A 16905-nucleotide genomic window follows, 5' to 3' on the forward strand; every position below is an offset into this window, starting at 1 on the left:
AGAGTTAGTTCTCTGGACAAATTTACCAGGCTGCCCTAGTTCATAGTTTGAGAAAAAAAAAAAAAAAATTAAATATATTTTTAATTATGAATTAAATTTAGTTGTTTCATTTATAAATTTAGTCATAAGGGGTTCCTTGCCACATCAACATGGACCAGAATCTCAAAGGAATGTTTCCAACATCTTGTGGAATCCATGTCACAAAGAAGTGAGGCTGTTATGAAAGCAAAGGGAAGTCCTACCCAGTATTAGTGTTCCTAATATAGTGTTCAGTGAGTGTATGTCATAATGCTTTTAAGTTACACTTAAATTGAAAATGTTGGGAATCAAGCAGACATAGACTGTACATGCCATAACATCACCCCGACCCCCCCACCCACCTGACCCCCCCCCCCCCCCCCACCACCATATATAAAGATACTACACAAAATATTGCGCAACAATCACAGTCCCTCACGCTATAATAGGGCTAAAATTTTCTTCATTTTGTAGTTATTGTTGGTAGTTGAAAATTTTCTTTAAGAGAATAAATGCAGTAATTTAATAATGATTTAAATATTGCACATGAATGCACATTAATTTAGGTCTGATGAAACATTCAGTGGAAACAAGTGTCTAGACTAAACAAACACTCTGATTATTACACTGTTGTCTTGGTAGACAGGGACTACAAACACCAAAAAAGTACATAGCAGAGGAGCGCTGTGCTGATGGACAGAGTGTGATGAAGTGTGCTTGCTGATGAAGTTGTGTTTGCTGATGAAGTTGTGTTTGCTGATGAAGTTGTGTTTGCTGATGAAGTTGTGTTTGCTGATGACGTTGTGTTTGCTGATGAAGTTGGTTGTGATGTCACAACCCTGCCATTTAGAGCCTGAAGTACTCTGTGGTTGTTGGTGATGAAAGGATCAGCAGTTGTATTGATGTGCACTGTGTTGCTGAAAAGATCAATCTAGTAACGGAAAGAATACATTTAATTGTGTTTAAAACTGGTCTTTGAAACTATAACTATAATCCTAATCTCAGAAGCTTTATTTTTTACATGCTGATGTGTTGCTGTATTAGGCCAGGGGGAAAAAAGCTTCTTGGGCAAACTATGATTCATTTACAGTTCCTGCTGATGCTGTTTATTAATGGGCAGAAATAAACAAATAGTAAAATAATCATGGAATATTATGATCAAATCTAACTCAGCATGGTTCTGTGTTAGTAACTTGACTGTACTGCCAGAGAGTCAGTGCTTGGGCTTTTGACCAAGGCTGTTACCGTTCAATTGCTCAGATCCTCAGATTGCTCAGATTTAATACTACTTGTAATAAAGTTGCTTTGGAAAAATGTCTGTCAAATGAATGAATGTAATGAAATAACATGCAGTGAACTAAATATCAGCAGGGTGCATAATTTGAAGACTTACCAAATCTTTGCTGACTTTGACTGGGTCTTTGAATACAGTCCATACCACAATTTCATTACATGGTGGTGTAGTCCGAGAGCCAAGGTAACGGTAATATTTAGTCCGGTCCACTCCTTGAAGCAGACTATCTACAGTAAGTTGATTCATAATGTCAAATGAGTCACCTACAATGAAGAAAAAAAGGACATTTTAGTATTAAAGTAAGGTGTTGTTGCTGCTATTTTTACTTAACCTGGCAATTAAGAAGAGATTAAATAGTTTAAATAAATAGAATGATTTCACAGATGATCATGTTCGCCTGTCACACATTATTAATTTTACAATGATGCCCTAAATCCAAGTTTGTTTCAGTTTGTAACAGTTAAGTAAGGTGTAAGGAATTTCAGTGCCTGCTGGAAACAAATTAGTTTTGATCTGGTGTTTCTCAATCCAAACACCTTACGTTCCTCTCTCCCACACTGTAAGACTGATTGGAATTGGATTGGAATTACAGCAAATGTCCTAATCATCAAAGTTACAAAGTCTTTGATGAATTCAACGTACTTGTCACATGTGCTTTGTTACTGCTGCTATTGTTTTGAAGAAGTCCTTTTCCTTATAAAGGTAAAGGAATGGTGGACAACTGGGCTTTGCAGGAGTTGAAGTACTGATGCATGTAGCATTTTCTTGGGATGCATTTGAATCCATCTAAAACATTTTGGTTTAAATAACTGTGATGTACTATAATGGAATTTAAACTGTATGTCTCTACACCTGTGCTGAATGACCAATTGAATGACACATAACCTGTAGATTATCATTGATCAATTTTCTTTGGTGTGCAAATAAGCAGCTTCTCAATCGGTTCACTACACAAGAATTATATCTGTACCTTTTTTAGAAATGTTTGATAAGAATGAGGTGAGGTTCTTCCAGCTCTCTGGTTTGCCACTGTCATTGGTTGCCTAAGAATATAATAATAAAGAGCCACAATGTAATAACTACAAGTTGTCAGGGAAACAAGGCAACTGTGTAAGGGTAAAGCAAGGACTTACTTCAATGAAGAAACCAAGAACAGCATATGCTGTTGAGTCATTGGCAGCAGCCACGGATACATCAGACCTAAGATTTAGTATGTGAATCTGAAAGAGAAAAACACAAATACAATATAAAGTTTTAATTAATCACTGAGTCTAGAATATCATTACAATTTTTATACCAACAGCTGCCTCACCTCCATTGCATATTGTTTGCCATCCACAGTGTGTTCAGATCCACTGAAAGAGGAGCCATTGCCCCAGTGAATGTGGAACTCTTCGGAAGTGTACGTGTTCTGAAGGCCTCCTCCTGACACGCTCATCTTTTTACCTTCAAGATCGATGATGACTGAAGAGGCAAAGAATTTTCAAATCAGTGTCTCATTTGAATTTATTAGCAATATCTACCCAGGGGTGCCCACTGTAGCCTCAGATTCTTGGCTGACAGGAGTGAAACCCAAACCCATCATAGTGCATTCTAAGATGCCTTTTCTGCTCTCTGCAGTTGTAGAGTGGTTACTTGAATTACAGTAGACTTCCAGTTAGAGTCAAACCAGTCTGGCCATTCTCTTCTGACCTCTCTCATCAACAAAGTATTTTTGTTTTTCACATCATTGTGTGTAAAGTCTGCAGACTGGTGTGCATGAAAATTCCAGGAGATCAGCAATTTCTAAAATAATACTCAAATCAGCCTATCTGGTATCAACCAGAGAGATCAAATTTTTCCCCAGTCTGATGTTTGATGTGAACAATAATTGCTCTTGATATTTTTCTTCTTTAGCCATTCAGGTATCAATTTGCTGGTATGCTTGGGATCATTGTCCTGTTGAATGAACCAAATTTCAGCCCAGCTTAAGCTGTTGGACAGATGGCCTCATATTTGTCTCAAGAATATTCTGCTATAAAGTGAAAGCTTTTGTTATATGAACACACTGATCATACCATACAGCTGCAATATGTATATAGTATTGTACATATGCGATATGTACATGGGCTACTTGCATAGTTGGACTGTACATTGTTGCTTGCTGTATATACTGCTCATATGTATGTGTGTGTATATAGAGATTATATATATATATATATATATATATATATATATATATATATATATATAAATAATGTATACAGAGTTTGTGCTTATGTCTATACATATTTATACATCCTGTATATACTCTTTGTATATCCCTGTATTGTTCTCCTTACTATCTCTTCTTTCTTTTCTTTTTGTCTTTTTTTGGCTGCTGCTGTGACACACTAATTTCTCCATCTGGGGATTAATAAAGTATTATCTTATCTTATCTTAAATTCATTGTCTCAATGACTGAAAGTTTCCCAGGTCCTATGGCTGCAAACAAGCGTAAATTGTCACCCTTCCACCACCATTCACTACTATGACAGGTGATACGCTGTGATACGTTTGTGGTGATACGCTGTTTTTAGTTTTTCACCAAACACTGTGCTGTGCCTGATGTCCAAACATATTCACCTTGGTCTCATCAGCCCAAAAGATGTTGCTCCAGAACTTTTGGGGTTTGTACAGATGCAATTTTGCAAACTAAAAAAATGACTATGTTGAGGATTTTTGTTGTCACCTGAGGTTATTTACTTGTTCATAGAAGTTGCTGAGGACTACACAATTGTAATTTATGACCTGATAAGAATTGAAGGAGGGTGTACTTTCTTTTCCCTGTGACTGTATATATAATAAACTAGGTGGCATGTTGTTTGCCACTGAAAGATTAAAAAAGTAACAACAACAACAAACAAGCAAAAAGCAACACAGGTTATAAAGTATAAAGTCAACCTGGACCACGAAGGAACATTGTCTCATGTTACAAACCTGAGTCATCTTACAAAAAGACCTCACCTGACTTTCCAGTGTTGTTAATGTTTCGGAGGGTGGAGCTGTCATTAAAGCCAGTGAAGCTGAAAGCTGTCAGGTTACTATCAGACTTCACATCAGCAGTCACAATATTGATAGGAGACTGACGAGTGCCATTGCAATAGAGTTGTGCTATAGGCCATGTGGTTGCATCTGAGGAGAATCCCATCATATAAAATTGCAAAACAAGCAAAATACAGAGCAGAAATAGTTTACTATTCACAGCTTATTTGTGCCGAGTTCCAATTTCATGCAAAACCCCCTAACTTATACTCTTAGCTGTGTCTCAGATTGTTTCATTGCTCACTTTCACTGTTTACTATAGTGCTTATAGTGTGTAGAGCAGCACAAGTCAGCAGTAGCTACATTTACATGTGTCTGATTACATTCACTACCAGAAACTGCATGTATGCTCTATGTATCTCTGTTTAAGTCAAGATGTGCCCCTTGTGCAAAACGATATGGTCCTGTGAGAAAATACAGTTGAGGTTAAAATAATTAAAATAATATGGGATGCGAATTGGCCTTAATAATGTTAGCTCCACATTTAATATTCACCAGATACTTAGCAAAGCAGAACATTAGGTCTTAAAAAATTATATATAAGTAGTCAATTGCTATAATTAATGGATCAGCTTGCAGAGAGGGTTGGAATGTGTTTGGGATTTTAATGTGGTCTGTTTAGAACAGGATTTGACCAAAAAAAAACAAAAAAACGTATTTTACTTCTATGTAAATATATATTCATTTATCATACATTAACTGATTAATAAAAAGTAACATTAAACAAGTTAAATAAATAAACAAATAAATAAATAATAACTTTTATTTATTAAAATTAACTTAAAATGTGCATGCACATTTGAATAGCTACACATTTATAAGCTTGCCACCATTAATCACTTTGTATGATTTAACATGCAACATTGTTATTTTACAGATTTGCAGTGAATATATATATTTTTTTTAACTAAGTGAGTTTCACTAGATCCTATTTTAATACTTTTATAATTTGAAATTAGGAATTTATTTAATTAAATATAAGCTATGCATCTATACACATATATGCACATTTCATTACCGACACAGCCCTCTTCTGCACATATAGGGACTATTTTGATACACAGACTATGCAATCAGAAAAGAATTAGCAACTTGGTAGAAAAAAAGGATACTTACTGCATCCTGGTGAGTTATAGCAGAATTCTGAAACGGTGACTTAAAAAAAAAAAGATTAGAACAATGGAAGAAGAAGAAGAAAAAGAAGAAATGTCTAGTGTAAAATTAAAGGCAAATTCAATTTGTCAGTAGTAAGTATAGAGCAGTCAAGTCGACATCACTCACCTTCTGAGTCTTCACTATAAACAGTGGATAGCAGACAGGCGATGAGAAATGGCACGAGCTGTACATTCATCTGCATGCATAAGAAATATGTCATAATGTCTTAAAGCATCCTGACTGTCGTCTTTCGAATAAAAAAATCTATATATTAATAATATAAAAAATAATATTCAAATTTGTTCTTTTAATAGTGCAAATCTGTGTCATAGGCTATGGACAATAGATAGTAGTCTTACCTTTTAACAGTGATGTTCAACACTACAGCTGAGCAGAATTCACACTCAGAAGTCACACTCATTCCCTTCTTAAATATATCTCAAATACTGTGAGTGTGTCACGTGACTGCTGCCAACACTTATGGAATTTCAAATGCATAATCTGATCTGATAACAGATGACTGCTATCTTATGTCTGCACCCACCTTTATTAAACACATAATTGGACAGCACTTCCCTTAATTTTAAATTTTAAAGTTTAATTAGGTGTAGTAGCAGGTGTGTGCTTTCTTTTAGATCTTCCATCCTACTGAGTTACAATTTCAAGCTTACTTTAATATACCTTTAACTTTCACATGCTTTGGCATGTAGATGCAGCCTTGATTACCTGTTTTTTAAGATTTGAACTGAAACTAAAGTGTACCAGGAACTACACCTTCAACAGCAGATAATAGCTCTGTCAAAGACATCCAAATGCCTGCATTTATATTTAGCAAATTTCCCCATAAGTGGTTGATCTGTTGAATAAAAGCATTCAAATATGTGGTTTATCAGCATTTCATAACAGCATTCCCCACTGACATGCCTAGTACCACTCTCCTCCAGTGAGAGGTCAATTCAACAGTTAAATTTACATATAGGCTGTATTCAGGGCTGGCTCTACCAATAGGCAGAGTAGGCAATTGCCTAGGGCCTTGGAGGCCTCAAAGTAGGGTCACCATAACATCCCTATATGCTAGTCCACCAATCAAGAAGGGGAGCAAATGATTAGGCTCTTTTTATATAGAGGAATTGTCACTCACCTCTAGTGAAACCAATTAATGTCCCCATTTGAAAGTGGGTCCCACCCTCTGAATGTATAAAGAGATAGGGTATGATGAACAAAATGCAAAAATGAAACTTTTCTGCCGCTGACTGACTGACCCATTTAATCCCACAATAGTGACCGTAAAGAAGGTTTATATATATAATATAGATAATACAGTGCATTTAAATACATTGGGGCCAATAAGTATTGAATGAGTCAACATTTTTTTCAGTAAATATATTTCCAATGAGGTTATTCACATGAAATTTTCACCAGACATCAGTATTAACTCAAGAACGGCAAATATAAAGAATTCACATCATTAAAGTCCATAAATAAAGTTGTGTGTAATAAAGTGGAATGACACAGCAAAAAAGTATTGAACACACTAAGAAAAAGCAGTTCTCCAAGGCAAGGTAAGGCAAGGAACCAGCTGAAATCCGTAAGTAGTTAGAAAGTAATTATACCGCCTATCTGTGCAAATTAATATCAGTCGGGTTAGTAAATTGATGGTCTATAAATAGGCTTTTCATTACCTGTTACGATACCTTGTTTGGAAGCAAGCGCGGGCGATGCAGAAACAGGAAGGCGAGGATCAGGCTGAAGGCGAATTCGGAAAACAGACGGAGGTCAGGCGATCGGGTGAACAGACAAAACTGGGCAAGGCAGGGAATCGTAATCCAAATACAGGCAATATATCCGAGAACCAGGAAAATCCAAAACGAAGATGACGGCTTAGTGAACGACAGACGTGACTGCTGAGCATTTACTTCGCGAGTCACCATTGTTCTCAGCCTGACCTAAATTCTGTGTGTGTGTGTCTGTGATTGAGTGCAGGAGTCCACAATCAGAATTCTGGAGAATGTGAGCGTGTGCGTGTATGGGAAGTGTAGTCCTCGTCGGCCATGTTGGTAGTTCACGCTGCACTCTGGGAACTGTAGTCGTGAGTTCGCAGTGACGTGAAAGGCTCACTCTAGGAGCCAAGTCCCGTCAAGGCTTCCCTCTCCTCTGCGGTCCTGGTTTTGCTGGGTGAGTGGCATGAAAGTCCCTATGCAGGCTTGGGTCCAGAATGCCCTGGGATGGGATCCAGCACTGCTCCTCTGGGCCATATCCTTTCCAGTCCACCAGGTACTCTAGTTTACCTCCGGTCCGGACACGGTAGGCTGGTTGGCCATTGATTTCTATCGGCTCCGGTGGGGAGTCACCAGGGACCACCGTGGCTAATGGGACCTGGGATAACTGATTTAAGGAGAGAGACATGAAATCAGAGCGATGCGGCTGTGCTTGGGCAGTTCCAGTTGGTATGTGACCTCTTTAATCTGTTCCTTGATTCTGAAGGGGCCAATATACCTGGGGTTAAGTTTCCTGCACAGGAGGGGCTGTTATAGGTCTTTCGTGGAGAGCCACACTCTGTCCCCAGGCTGGTAATTGGGATGGTCCCTCCGGTGACGATCCGCCTTTCGTTTGACGGTGCGTGAGGCCAGCACTAGATGTTGGTGTGTGCTTTCCCAAACCTGCTCATTTCGGTGTAACCACTCAACAACTGCTGGTGAGTCAGTGGGGTTGGCGTTCCAGGTGAATTAGGGTGGCTGGTAGCCCAAGACACACTGAAATGTGGTGAGCTTTGTTGCCAATTGTCGCAGGGAGTTCTGTGCATACTCTGACAATGGGAGGAATTGGCCCCAATCCTCCGGGTTTGTGGCACAGAAGGTCCGGAGGAACATAGCGACCTCTTGGTTTGCCCGTTCTACCAGTCCGTTAGCCTGGGGGTGGTACCTGAGGTGAGACTAACGGTGATGCCCATCTTCTCCATGAAGCTGGTCCAGACTCGTGACGTGAATCGTGGCCCCCTATCACTCACGATCTCTTCCGGGATCCGAGAGTACCTGAACATATGCTGGAACAGTAGCTTGGCAGTGGCAAAGGCAGACAGGAAGGCAGGGAGTGGGATGAGGTGCAGGGACTTTGAAAAGCGATCAACGATCACTAGAATCGTGGTGTTTCCCTGTGACTCCAGTAAGTCGGTGATGAAGTCTAGGGCCAGGTGGGACCATGGTCATGCCTTGAGGGGTAAGGGCTTAAGCTTACCGGCTGGCAGTGCCCCGGTACCTTGGCTTGGGTGCACATAGAGCATGAAGTTGTACCTCCCTAGACACTTTGGGCCACCAGTACTTCTCGGCCAATAACCAGTAGGTACAACATATCCCCGGGTGGCCCGTTGCTAGTGCCATGTGGGCCCAGGTGGTGAGCTCCAGTCGGCGTCGCTTTGGGACAAACTGCTTGCCGACTGGGCATGCTGCTGGGATTTGCGACCTGGGGAGATGTGCTACGGCTTGGTCCAGAGCCCACTCAATGGCACTGGCAATGCAGAAGGGGGGCAGGATACAATCTGGGTGGTCCGCTCAGCTTTCCGGGCAGCGGAGCCGTGACAGGGCATCGGCCTTGGTGTTCTTCGTTCCTGGCCGATAGGACAAGGTAAACTGGAACCTGGAGAAGAACAGGGACCAGCGGGCCTGGTGAGGTGTGAGATGTTTGGCCGACCGCAGATACTCAAGGTTCTTATGGTCAGTATAGATAACAAATGGGTGTGTGGCAAACTCCAGCCAGTGCCTCCACTCCTCCAGGGCCAGCTTGACTGCCAGGAGCTCTCAGTTCCCCACATCATAGTTGTATTCTGCCAAGGATAACTTGCAGGAGAAGAACGCCACGGGGTGGACCTTGGGCTTGTCTCTGAGCCTCTGTGAAGAGAAGGGCCCCTACTCCCGTTTCCGAGGCATCAACCTCCATGACGAAGGGTCTGGAGGGGTCAGTGTGCCTGAGGATGGGAGCCGTGGTGAAGGCCCTCTTGTGCTTGTCCAGGGCATCCTGGGCGGCTGGGGCCCAAACAAGCAGCCTTGGCTTGCCCCGTAGAAGGGACGTCAGGTGGTGTGCTATGGTACTGAACCCTCGAATGAAACATCAGTAAAAATTTGCAAAGCCGAGGAACCGTTGCAACTCCTTGATGGTTCGGGGCATGGGCCATTCTGCCACCGCTTGAACTTTACATCTGTCCATGTTGACCCCCTTCGGGCTGATGATATATCCCAGGAAGGAGATCATGTGTTGGTGGAATTCACACTTCTCGGCCTTTATGAAAATCTGATTTTGCTGGAGATGGTGCAATACCTGCCGGACGTGGCCGATATGCTTCTCTAGGGATGCAGAATACACCAGGATGTCATCGATGTATGTATTAACGCTCCTCCTCAGCATGTCTCTCAGGACGTCATTAATAAGACACTGGAACACCAAGGGGTCGTTAGCGAGTCCATAAGGCATGACCAAATACTCGCAGTGACCCGAGGTGGTGCTAAATGCAGTCTTCCACCCGTCCCCCTCCTGGATGCGGACCAGGTTGTATGCGCTATGCATGTCCAGCTTAGTAAAAATGGTAGCGGATCTTAGCTGTTCGAGTGCAGCAGATACTAGCGGCAGTGGATACTGGTACTTGACTGAAACTTGGTTTAGGCCCTGGTAATCGATACATGGTCGCAGGCCCCCTTTTTTCTCGACGAAGAAGAATCCGGCGGGGGACGTGGAAGGTCTAATGTATCCGTTGGAGCACCTCCTGAATATGGCGTGGCTGGAGTAGGGGCCGAACGGGAAGGCCGAGATCCTGCGCGGTATTCTGGTCTATGAAGTTACTGGCAGCTCCTGAGTCGATCAGCGCTGTAAGCACAGTAGACCATCCTGAGTGTTCAATCTTGACTGGCAACACGAATACATGCGCTGTGTGTGCTTGGGTTGAACTCACCATTTAACACTGGGGTCGGCTGTCCCCACTCCTCCCGGCAGGTCTCGGCTTCTTGTGCGTGCACTGATGGACGAGGTGGTTGTCCTCGCCACAGTAGAAGCAGAAGGACTCACAATGCCATCTCTCTCCCTCTCCTCCTCGTGAAGTTGAGCTTGTCCTAGCTGCATGGGTTCCGCTGTGGCTTCTGGCTCAAGGAGCCGGGGGCACCACTGCATGGGGCGGTTGGTCCGGCGTAACCGGTCCAGCCGAATGATGAGGTCAATGAGCGCGTCGAGGGTGAGTTGTTCATCCCAGCATCCCAACTCCTTCACAATCTCTTGGTTACATTACCAAGGTGTCACTCAAGAAACATCTCATGATGGATAAAAGCAAAGAGCTCTCCCAAGACCTTATTGTTATGAAACATATTGATAGAATCAAGTACAGATGTATTTCAAAACTTCTGAATCTTTTAGTAAGCACCATTGGGGCCATTATCCGCAAGTGGAAGCAACATCACTCCGTCATCAACCAGTCACGAACAGAAGCTCCTTGCAAGATTTCTGACCAGGGAGTCAGAAGAATTGTCAGAAGAGTAGCCCAAGAGCCAAGGACAACTTGGAAAGAGCTCTAGAAACACTTGAAGGCAGCAGGTGCAATCATCACAGAGAACACAATTAGGCAATGCACTCCACCACCATGACCTCTATGCACACTCACCCACAAGACTCCACTACTAAAGGAAAGGTATGTCGAAGCTCGTTTAAAGTTTTCTACAGCTCATTTGGACAAGCCTATGAAATACTGGGAGAGTGTAGTTTGGTCAGATAGCAAAATTGAAGAACTGGCACTGCACGTTACCGTAAAAACACTATACCAACAGTGACGTTTGGAGGTGGACGCATGAAGGTGTGGGGCTGTTTTTTTATGGTACTAGCAGATTTTGCATGGTACTAACAGACTTCATATAACTGAAGGAACGATGTATGGAGCCCTTTACTCAAAGATTCTTGGGAAAAATCTGCTGCCATCCACCAGGATGATGAAGATGAAATGTGAGTGGACCTTCCAGCAGGACAACGTTCCAAAGCATACAGCAAAGGAAACTCTCAATTGGTTTCAGAGAAAAAAAAAATCAGGATGTTTGAATGACCCAGTCAATCACCTGACTTGAACACATTTGAACAAGATTTAAAGACAATATGTTTAGAAGAACGGGCCAAAATCACACCTGAATACTGCGGGCCATTAATTTATTCATACTGGAAGCATCTTGAAGCTGTCATTACAAACAAACGCTTCTCCACTGAGTATTAAATAAATTTCAGTTAGCATGTTTAACACGTTTTTCCTGTGTCATTCCGCTTTATTACACACAACATTATTTATGGACTTTAATGATTGGATTTCTTGAGTTAATACCAAAGTCTGGTGAAAATTTCATGTGAATAAACTCTTTGGAAATATATTTACTGAAAAAAATTACATGTTCAATACTTATTTCCTTCACTGTATGACACTTGATGTCTTTAATGAAAAACAACCATCAGGCTATTGTCAGACTGAAAGGGAATACTGTCCAATCACAGCCCTAAGCAATTCTTGGGAGTAGTTGCAATTAGAGTAGGCGAGAAATACATATACATGAACAGTAATTTCACATTGGCTCATTGTTTATTCATTCCTAATGCATTGGATTAAAATACTTACAGAAAGACCAAGGACTTATCAGTGGCCAGTGGTCCAGGTACAACAGGTTTGAGGTGTGATACATGAAAAGAAGATGCTATGCGGTAGTAACATAATTTGACAAAAGCCCACATATGGGAGTGATGGTCAAGTGTCCATATACTTTGGGCCATACAGTGTATGTGTATAGGTATTTTATTTGTGTGTTGTGCATGAAAAACATGCAGGTATATATTCTACCACAGTGTATATTTGCAATTGCTACAAATCCCAGCTAATTCAGTCATACCCATTTCTAAAAAGCAAACACCAGTAAATTTTGTATTGAAGAGCTCAGTGACTTTCAATATGGCATTGTATGACAATGTCATAGGACTATGAATGGAAACCTCAACAGCAAGATCAACTCACCTGTGAAATGGTAGACCACACAAGCTCACAACACAAGGCTGAAGCTCATAACAGGTTACATCACTCACTATTGAGTTATAAACATACTCTTAAAATATCATCAGGTGGCTTAAAAGCCACACACATGCCTAAAATCATAATGAACAATGGCAACTATGATATATACAGTAATATAAAGATGACACCAAGCATACTCACATTGAATAGGAACTCTTCTTTTGTTGTGATGAATTATGTTTCACCATCTAGCAGACTGACAGACAAATCTGGTTTTGGCACTTCCCCTTAGTGAAGGGAAACTGGGAACATCTTACAAGAAGTTTCCTTAGAAACACAGTCAATAAGGAAAATGTGCTTTTTTGAACATCCCATTCCAGATTTGGCCCCTCTGTTATAGTTATCTGCACTCTTCTGGGAAGGATTTCCACTAGATTTTGGAATGTGGCTGTGGGGATTTTCCTGTTCAGTCACAACGGCATTAATTATGATGTCAGACCAGGAGGTCTGGCATGCAGTTGGAATTCCAGTTCATCCAACACAAAGGTGTTCAGTGAAGATGAGCTCAGGGCACTGTGCAGGCCACTTGAGCTCTATACCAAACTTGGCAAACCATGTCTTCATGGAGCTCACTTTGTGCACAGGAGCATTGTCATGCTCGAACATGTTTGGGCCCTTTAATTCCAGTGAATGGAAATCATGCTACAACATACAGAGACAACTTGTCCAATTGTGTGCTTTCTAGTTGAAATAGTTTGAGGAAGGCCAACATATGGGTGTGATGGTCAGATGTCCACATACCTTTGGCCATATAATGTAATTATTTCAAATACTTGCAAGTGCTTGGTAATTAATAAATGAATGTGAGAAAGTTACCACTGAATAACATCAGTTGATGGAAGGAACATATAGATAAACTAGGTTAGGTTCACTTACCAATTATACGATGCATTACCTTACATAATGAAAGGGTTTAGGCTTGTTTCATACAAAACACCCTATGATTGGTAAACTATTGTTAATGAATTATTATTTCGCTTTGAATATCAACATCTTCACTAAGCTATACTATTATTACTAGAAACATATCACTATTAACTTATTCCTTATTTTGGACTTTCTATTTAAGGTTTATTTATATATTGTCATCTGGTCAGACATGTAAAATTACAGTTGTTCCCTAATTGATTTACCTATGATGTGTTTTTTTTTTTTTTCCTTTTCATTGCAAGAGCTATGGGCTTTTTTTTTTTTTTTTTTGCTATTTTAGTAAACTTTGTTATAAAGTGTTCTTAAATATTAATGCAACAGCATATAACTGACCATGTAGTGCATCAACATGTATGATGTGCTGCAAAACAAAAAACTTCCACTCAGGATACAGCTGCATAATTGGCAAGATAATATGACATAGAAGATATGAAAATGTCATATTGCCATTTTACATTTACAACACTTGGCAGACACAATTTATCCAGAGCAACTTACATTTTATACAGCTGAGCAGTTGAGGGTTAATGGCCTTGCTCAAAGGCCCAACAGTGGCAGGTTGGTAGTACCGGGATTTGAACTCATGACCTTCTGATCAGAATTACTTGATGAAATCCTGTTTTATTTTCCACAGATTTCCATTTTATCATTTTTAGCATTATACTGGGGTTCATTTGTGACATTTGTAGTTACAAATATTAGATTTGTAGACTTTAATGGCAAATAGTGTCAATGTCTTCTGAGTATAACGAAAGTTTTAAAACATGAAAAACTTGACCATGCTGAAGGCCAGGTTGCGCAAATCATTCCTGAAGCCACCAAACATAAAACAAACATCGACAAAACCAATCTACCAAACAGTTCACAAATAGGAAATCAAAAGACCAGGAGTACCTGTAATGGTTCCCTCCCTCACGCATGCAAGCACTCACTCGCGCACGCACACACACACACCTTCTCCGGAGTTCACACACACTCACGCCACAGTATATAGAGACTGTTTGAACACAATATCTTTGCAAAGTATACGCTTAGTTGTTATTGTGTCTGTTGTTACCAAGCCTTACTAAGTGTTGATATTGTGGTTTTGACTTTGTTTACTCCACTGACCTCGATTCTCTGCCTTGCCTGTTTTGACTTGTTTGCCTGATCTATGACCCTTGCCTGTTTCCCTGCTGAAAAAACCAGCCTAAGCTGGTTGGCTGGACTTCCAGCCTGGTCATAGCTGGTAGAGCAAGCTGGTTTTAGAGGGGTTTTGGCCACATTTTTTTAGCTGGTCAGGCTGGTCTTAGATGGTCAGTGTTGGTCAAGCTGGTCATAGCTAACCAGACTTAACTGCTGATGTTGACTGGGTAACATATAGATTAGTTCATTGTATTTATTAAATAAAAAAAAGCTAAAGAATCACTGATTGACAGTCTGTTTGATTAACTGATCACACACAGCAAATTTTAAAGTGTTATACTCACACTCACAGTGTGAAAATCAATGCGTATCCAGAGTTTATATAGGTCCGCACTAAATAGAGTTACATTTACACTTTAAGTAGTGTTATTTTTTCTACACTCAGCGCTTTTCAACACTATGAAAGTGTTCACTGGTAACACCATCGGTGCAGATTTTTACTCCTCACAGGCTCCATTTACACTAAGCAAGTGTTGAATCTACACTAAATGTGTCAATAGCTCAGCCCTAAGGTTATTAAGAGTTATTTTCAACACTAAGTAGTGTTCATACCCAGATTGAGGTAATTAAATGTAATCTATACACTTTATGCCTAAAAATGCATACCTTTAAAATGTGTGTACTCGTCAATAAAAGAACAGCTAACATATCAGTTGCTGTATCGAGTTGAACTTATATTTTCAACACAGTATCTTAGATGTAACAAACCAGCATGAACTGAGGTACAATATATTCACCATCATCTGACCCATATGGACTCTGTAGCTCAAAAGGCCTGTAGAACTTCAAACTCCGGGCTTTTACAAGTTCACCCAAGTCACATATATGTACTTTAAATGCCTGGTGATGCTCTGAGAAATGTTCTGTGAAAAGTTTGCCCACAAAACTGTCGGCTACAGCCACGCTGCACTCATAATAACTTTAACTTTAACAAAGTATAGAATCTGTGCGTGACTCTCATGGCTATTTGCATGCAGACTTTGACAACAAACACTAACATTTAACCTAGTTCAAAAGCTTTGCATGCAATTCCTTGATTCTGGGAATCTCACTGGTAAGACCAACATGAATGTTGTAGATTGTAGTCTACAGGAAAGTAAAGATGTTGACAAAGGCTTCCTCATACAACAGGTTGAACACATAGTGGACTGTGAAGAGTTCATGTATAGCACTCAAGGAGCTGGTTCCTGTGCATGGGATGAGGTGCTTATACACAACCATGTAGAATTTGTCAATCCTGACCTTGAGCCTTCCTAATGCCAGTAGATATGCCTGGCGGCCCTCCCTGGCACTGAGATGGCCTTCAATACTGGTGGATGACTAGAAAAAAATACAGCAACAATAAAAATTTGATTAAATATAAAAATACACCAATTATGATGTGCAATGATGAAATCTGTAAAATGAAATCCATGAAATGTGGTCCTTAACATATTCAGACTTTGTGATGAAAAATGTGCTATAATCATAATTAAGAAACACATCAAACCTTCTTAATTCAATATGTGCAAAATAAAACCAGCTTGTATCATTCTTTATTTATTACAGGCAACTTCAGGACACCTTCAAAAAAGGAATATTTCAACCGAAAAAGAGCATTTTCTGATACTCCCTCAGGCCACCCATGATTTATATGACTTTCTTTCTTCATCCGAACACAAAGAATTTTCAAAGGAAATTCGAGTTCTGTAAGTCAATAGAATGCACGTGAATGGGTGCTATCTTTTTGAGAGTCCAAAATGTACATTTAGACAGCGTCACAGAAATAAAAGAACAGTTATTCAAATAGCTGACAAGCGGCACAGATTTAAAGTTAAAAGCATTTTGATTAGCGATTTGTTTTTCACAAAAACTTATCGATTCATGTCAGAAGACATTACTTGATTGACCGGAGTCATGTGGATTACTGTGATACTGTCTAACTGGACTCTCAAGGTGATGACATCTGTTCACTTGCATTCTATTGTAATGCAGAGCTCGAATTTAGAAAGAAAGTCACATACATCATGGTTGACTTGAGAATGAGTACATTATCAGCAAATTTACATTTTTGGGTGATTGATTCCTTCAAGTATCTAACCATAATAATAATAATAATAATAATAATAATAATAATAATAATAATAATAATAATAATAATAATAATACAATTCACAAAGACTTCACAACAGTATTGTGAGTTTTG

General features: G+C 40.1%; 1 protein-coding gene across 2 annotated transcripts; it reads right to left on the bottom strand.

The window, feature by feature from the left end:
* Positions 1-411: 411 nt before the first annotated feature.
* Positions 412-5747, bottom strand: LOC108274041 (carbonic anhydrase 4-like). 2 transcript variants are annotated; one of them, XM_053685113.1, is made up of 9 exons: positions 5657-5747; positions 5492-5518; positions 4298-4465; positions 2625-2776; positions 2446-2532; positions 2283-2355; positions 1412-1575; positions 826-949; positions 414-735 (listed from the first exon to the last, which is right to left on the bottom strand). In XM_053685113.1, exons 1-9 carry the CDS (start codon positions 5730-5732, stop codon positions 668-670), a joined length of 939 nt encoding a protein of 312 aa, XP_053541088.1. In that variant the 5' UTR covers positions 5733-5747; the 3' UTR covers positions 414-667. The 2 variants fall into 2 exon arrangements, with proteins under 2 accessions (XP_017339314.2, XP_053541088.1); XM_017483825.3 differs by having other exon boundaries at positions 412-949.
* Between the last annotated feature and the right edge of the window lie 11158 nt (positions 5748-16905).

Source organism: Ictalurus punctatus, chromosome 13 (genome assembly GCF_001660625.3).
Source record: "Ictalurus punctatus breed USDA103 chromosome 13, Coco_2.0, whole genome shotgun sequence".
NCBI lineage: Eukaryota > Metazoa > Chordata > Actinopteri > Siluriformes > Ictaluridae > Ictalurus > Ictalurus punctatus.

What these genes read in the sequence shown, in the direction of transcription:
- LOC108274041 (XM_017483825.3), bottom strand. Translation starts at nt 5,732, where the DNA reads ATGCAGATGAATGTACAGCTCGTGCCATTTCTCATCGCCTGTCTGCTA. An exon ending in TTATAGTGAAGACTCAGAAG is followed by an intron (nt 5,519 to 5,656) that starts GTGAGTGATGTC and finishes TCACCGTTTCAG; the next exon opens with AATTCTGCTATAACTCACCA. An exon ending in TAACAACACTGGAAAGTCAG is followed by an intron (nt 2,777 to 4,297) that starts GTGAGGTCTTTT and finishes TTGCCTCTTCAG; the next exon opens with TCATCATCGATCTTGAAGGT.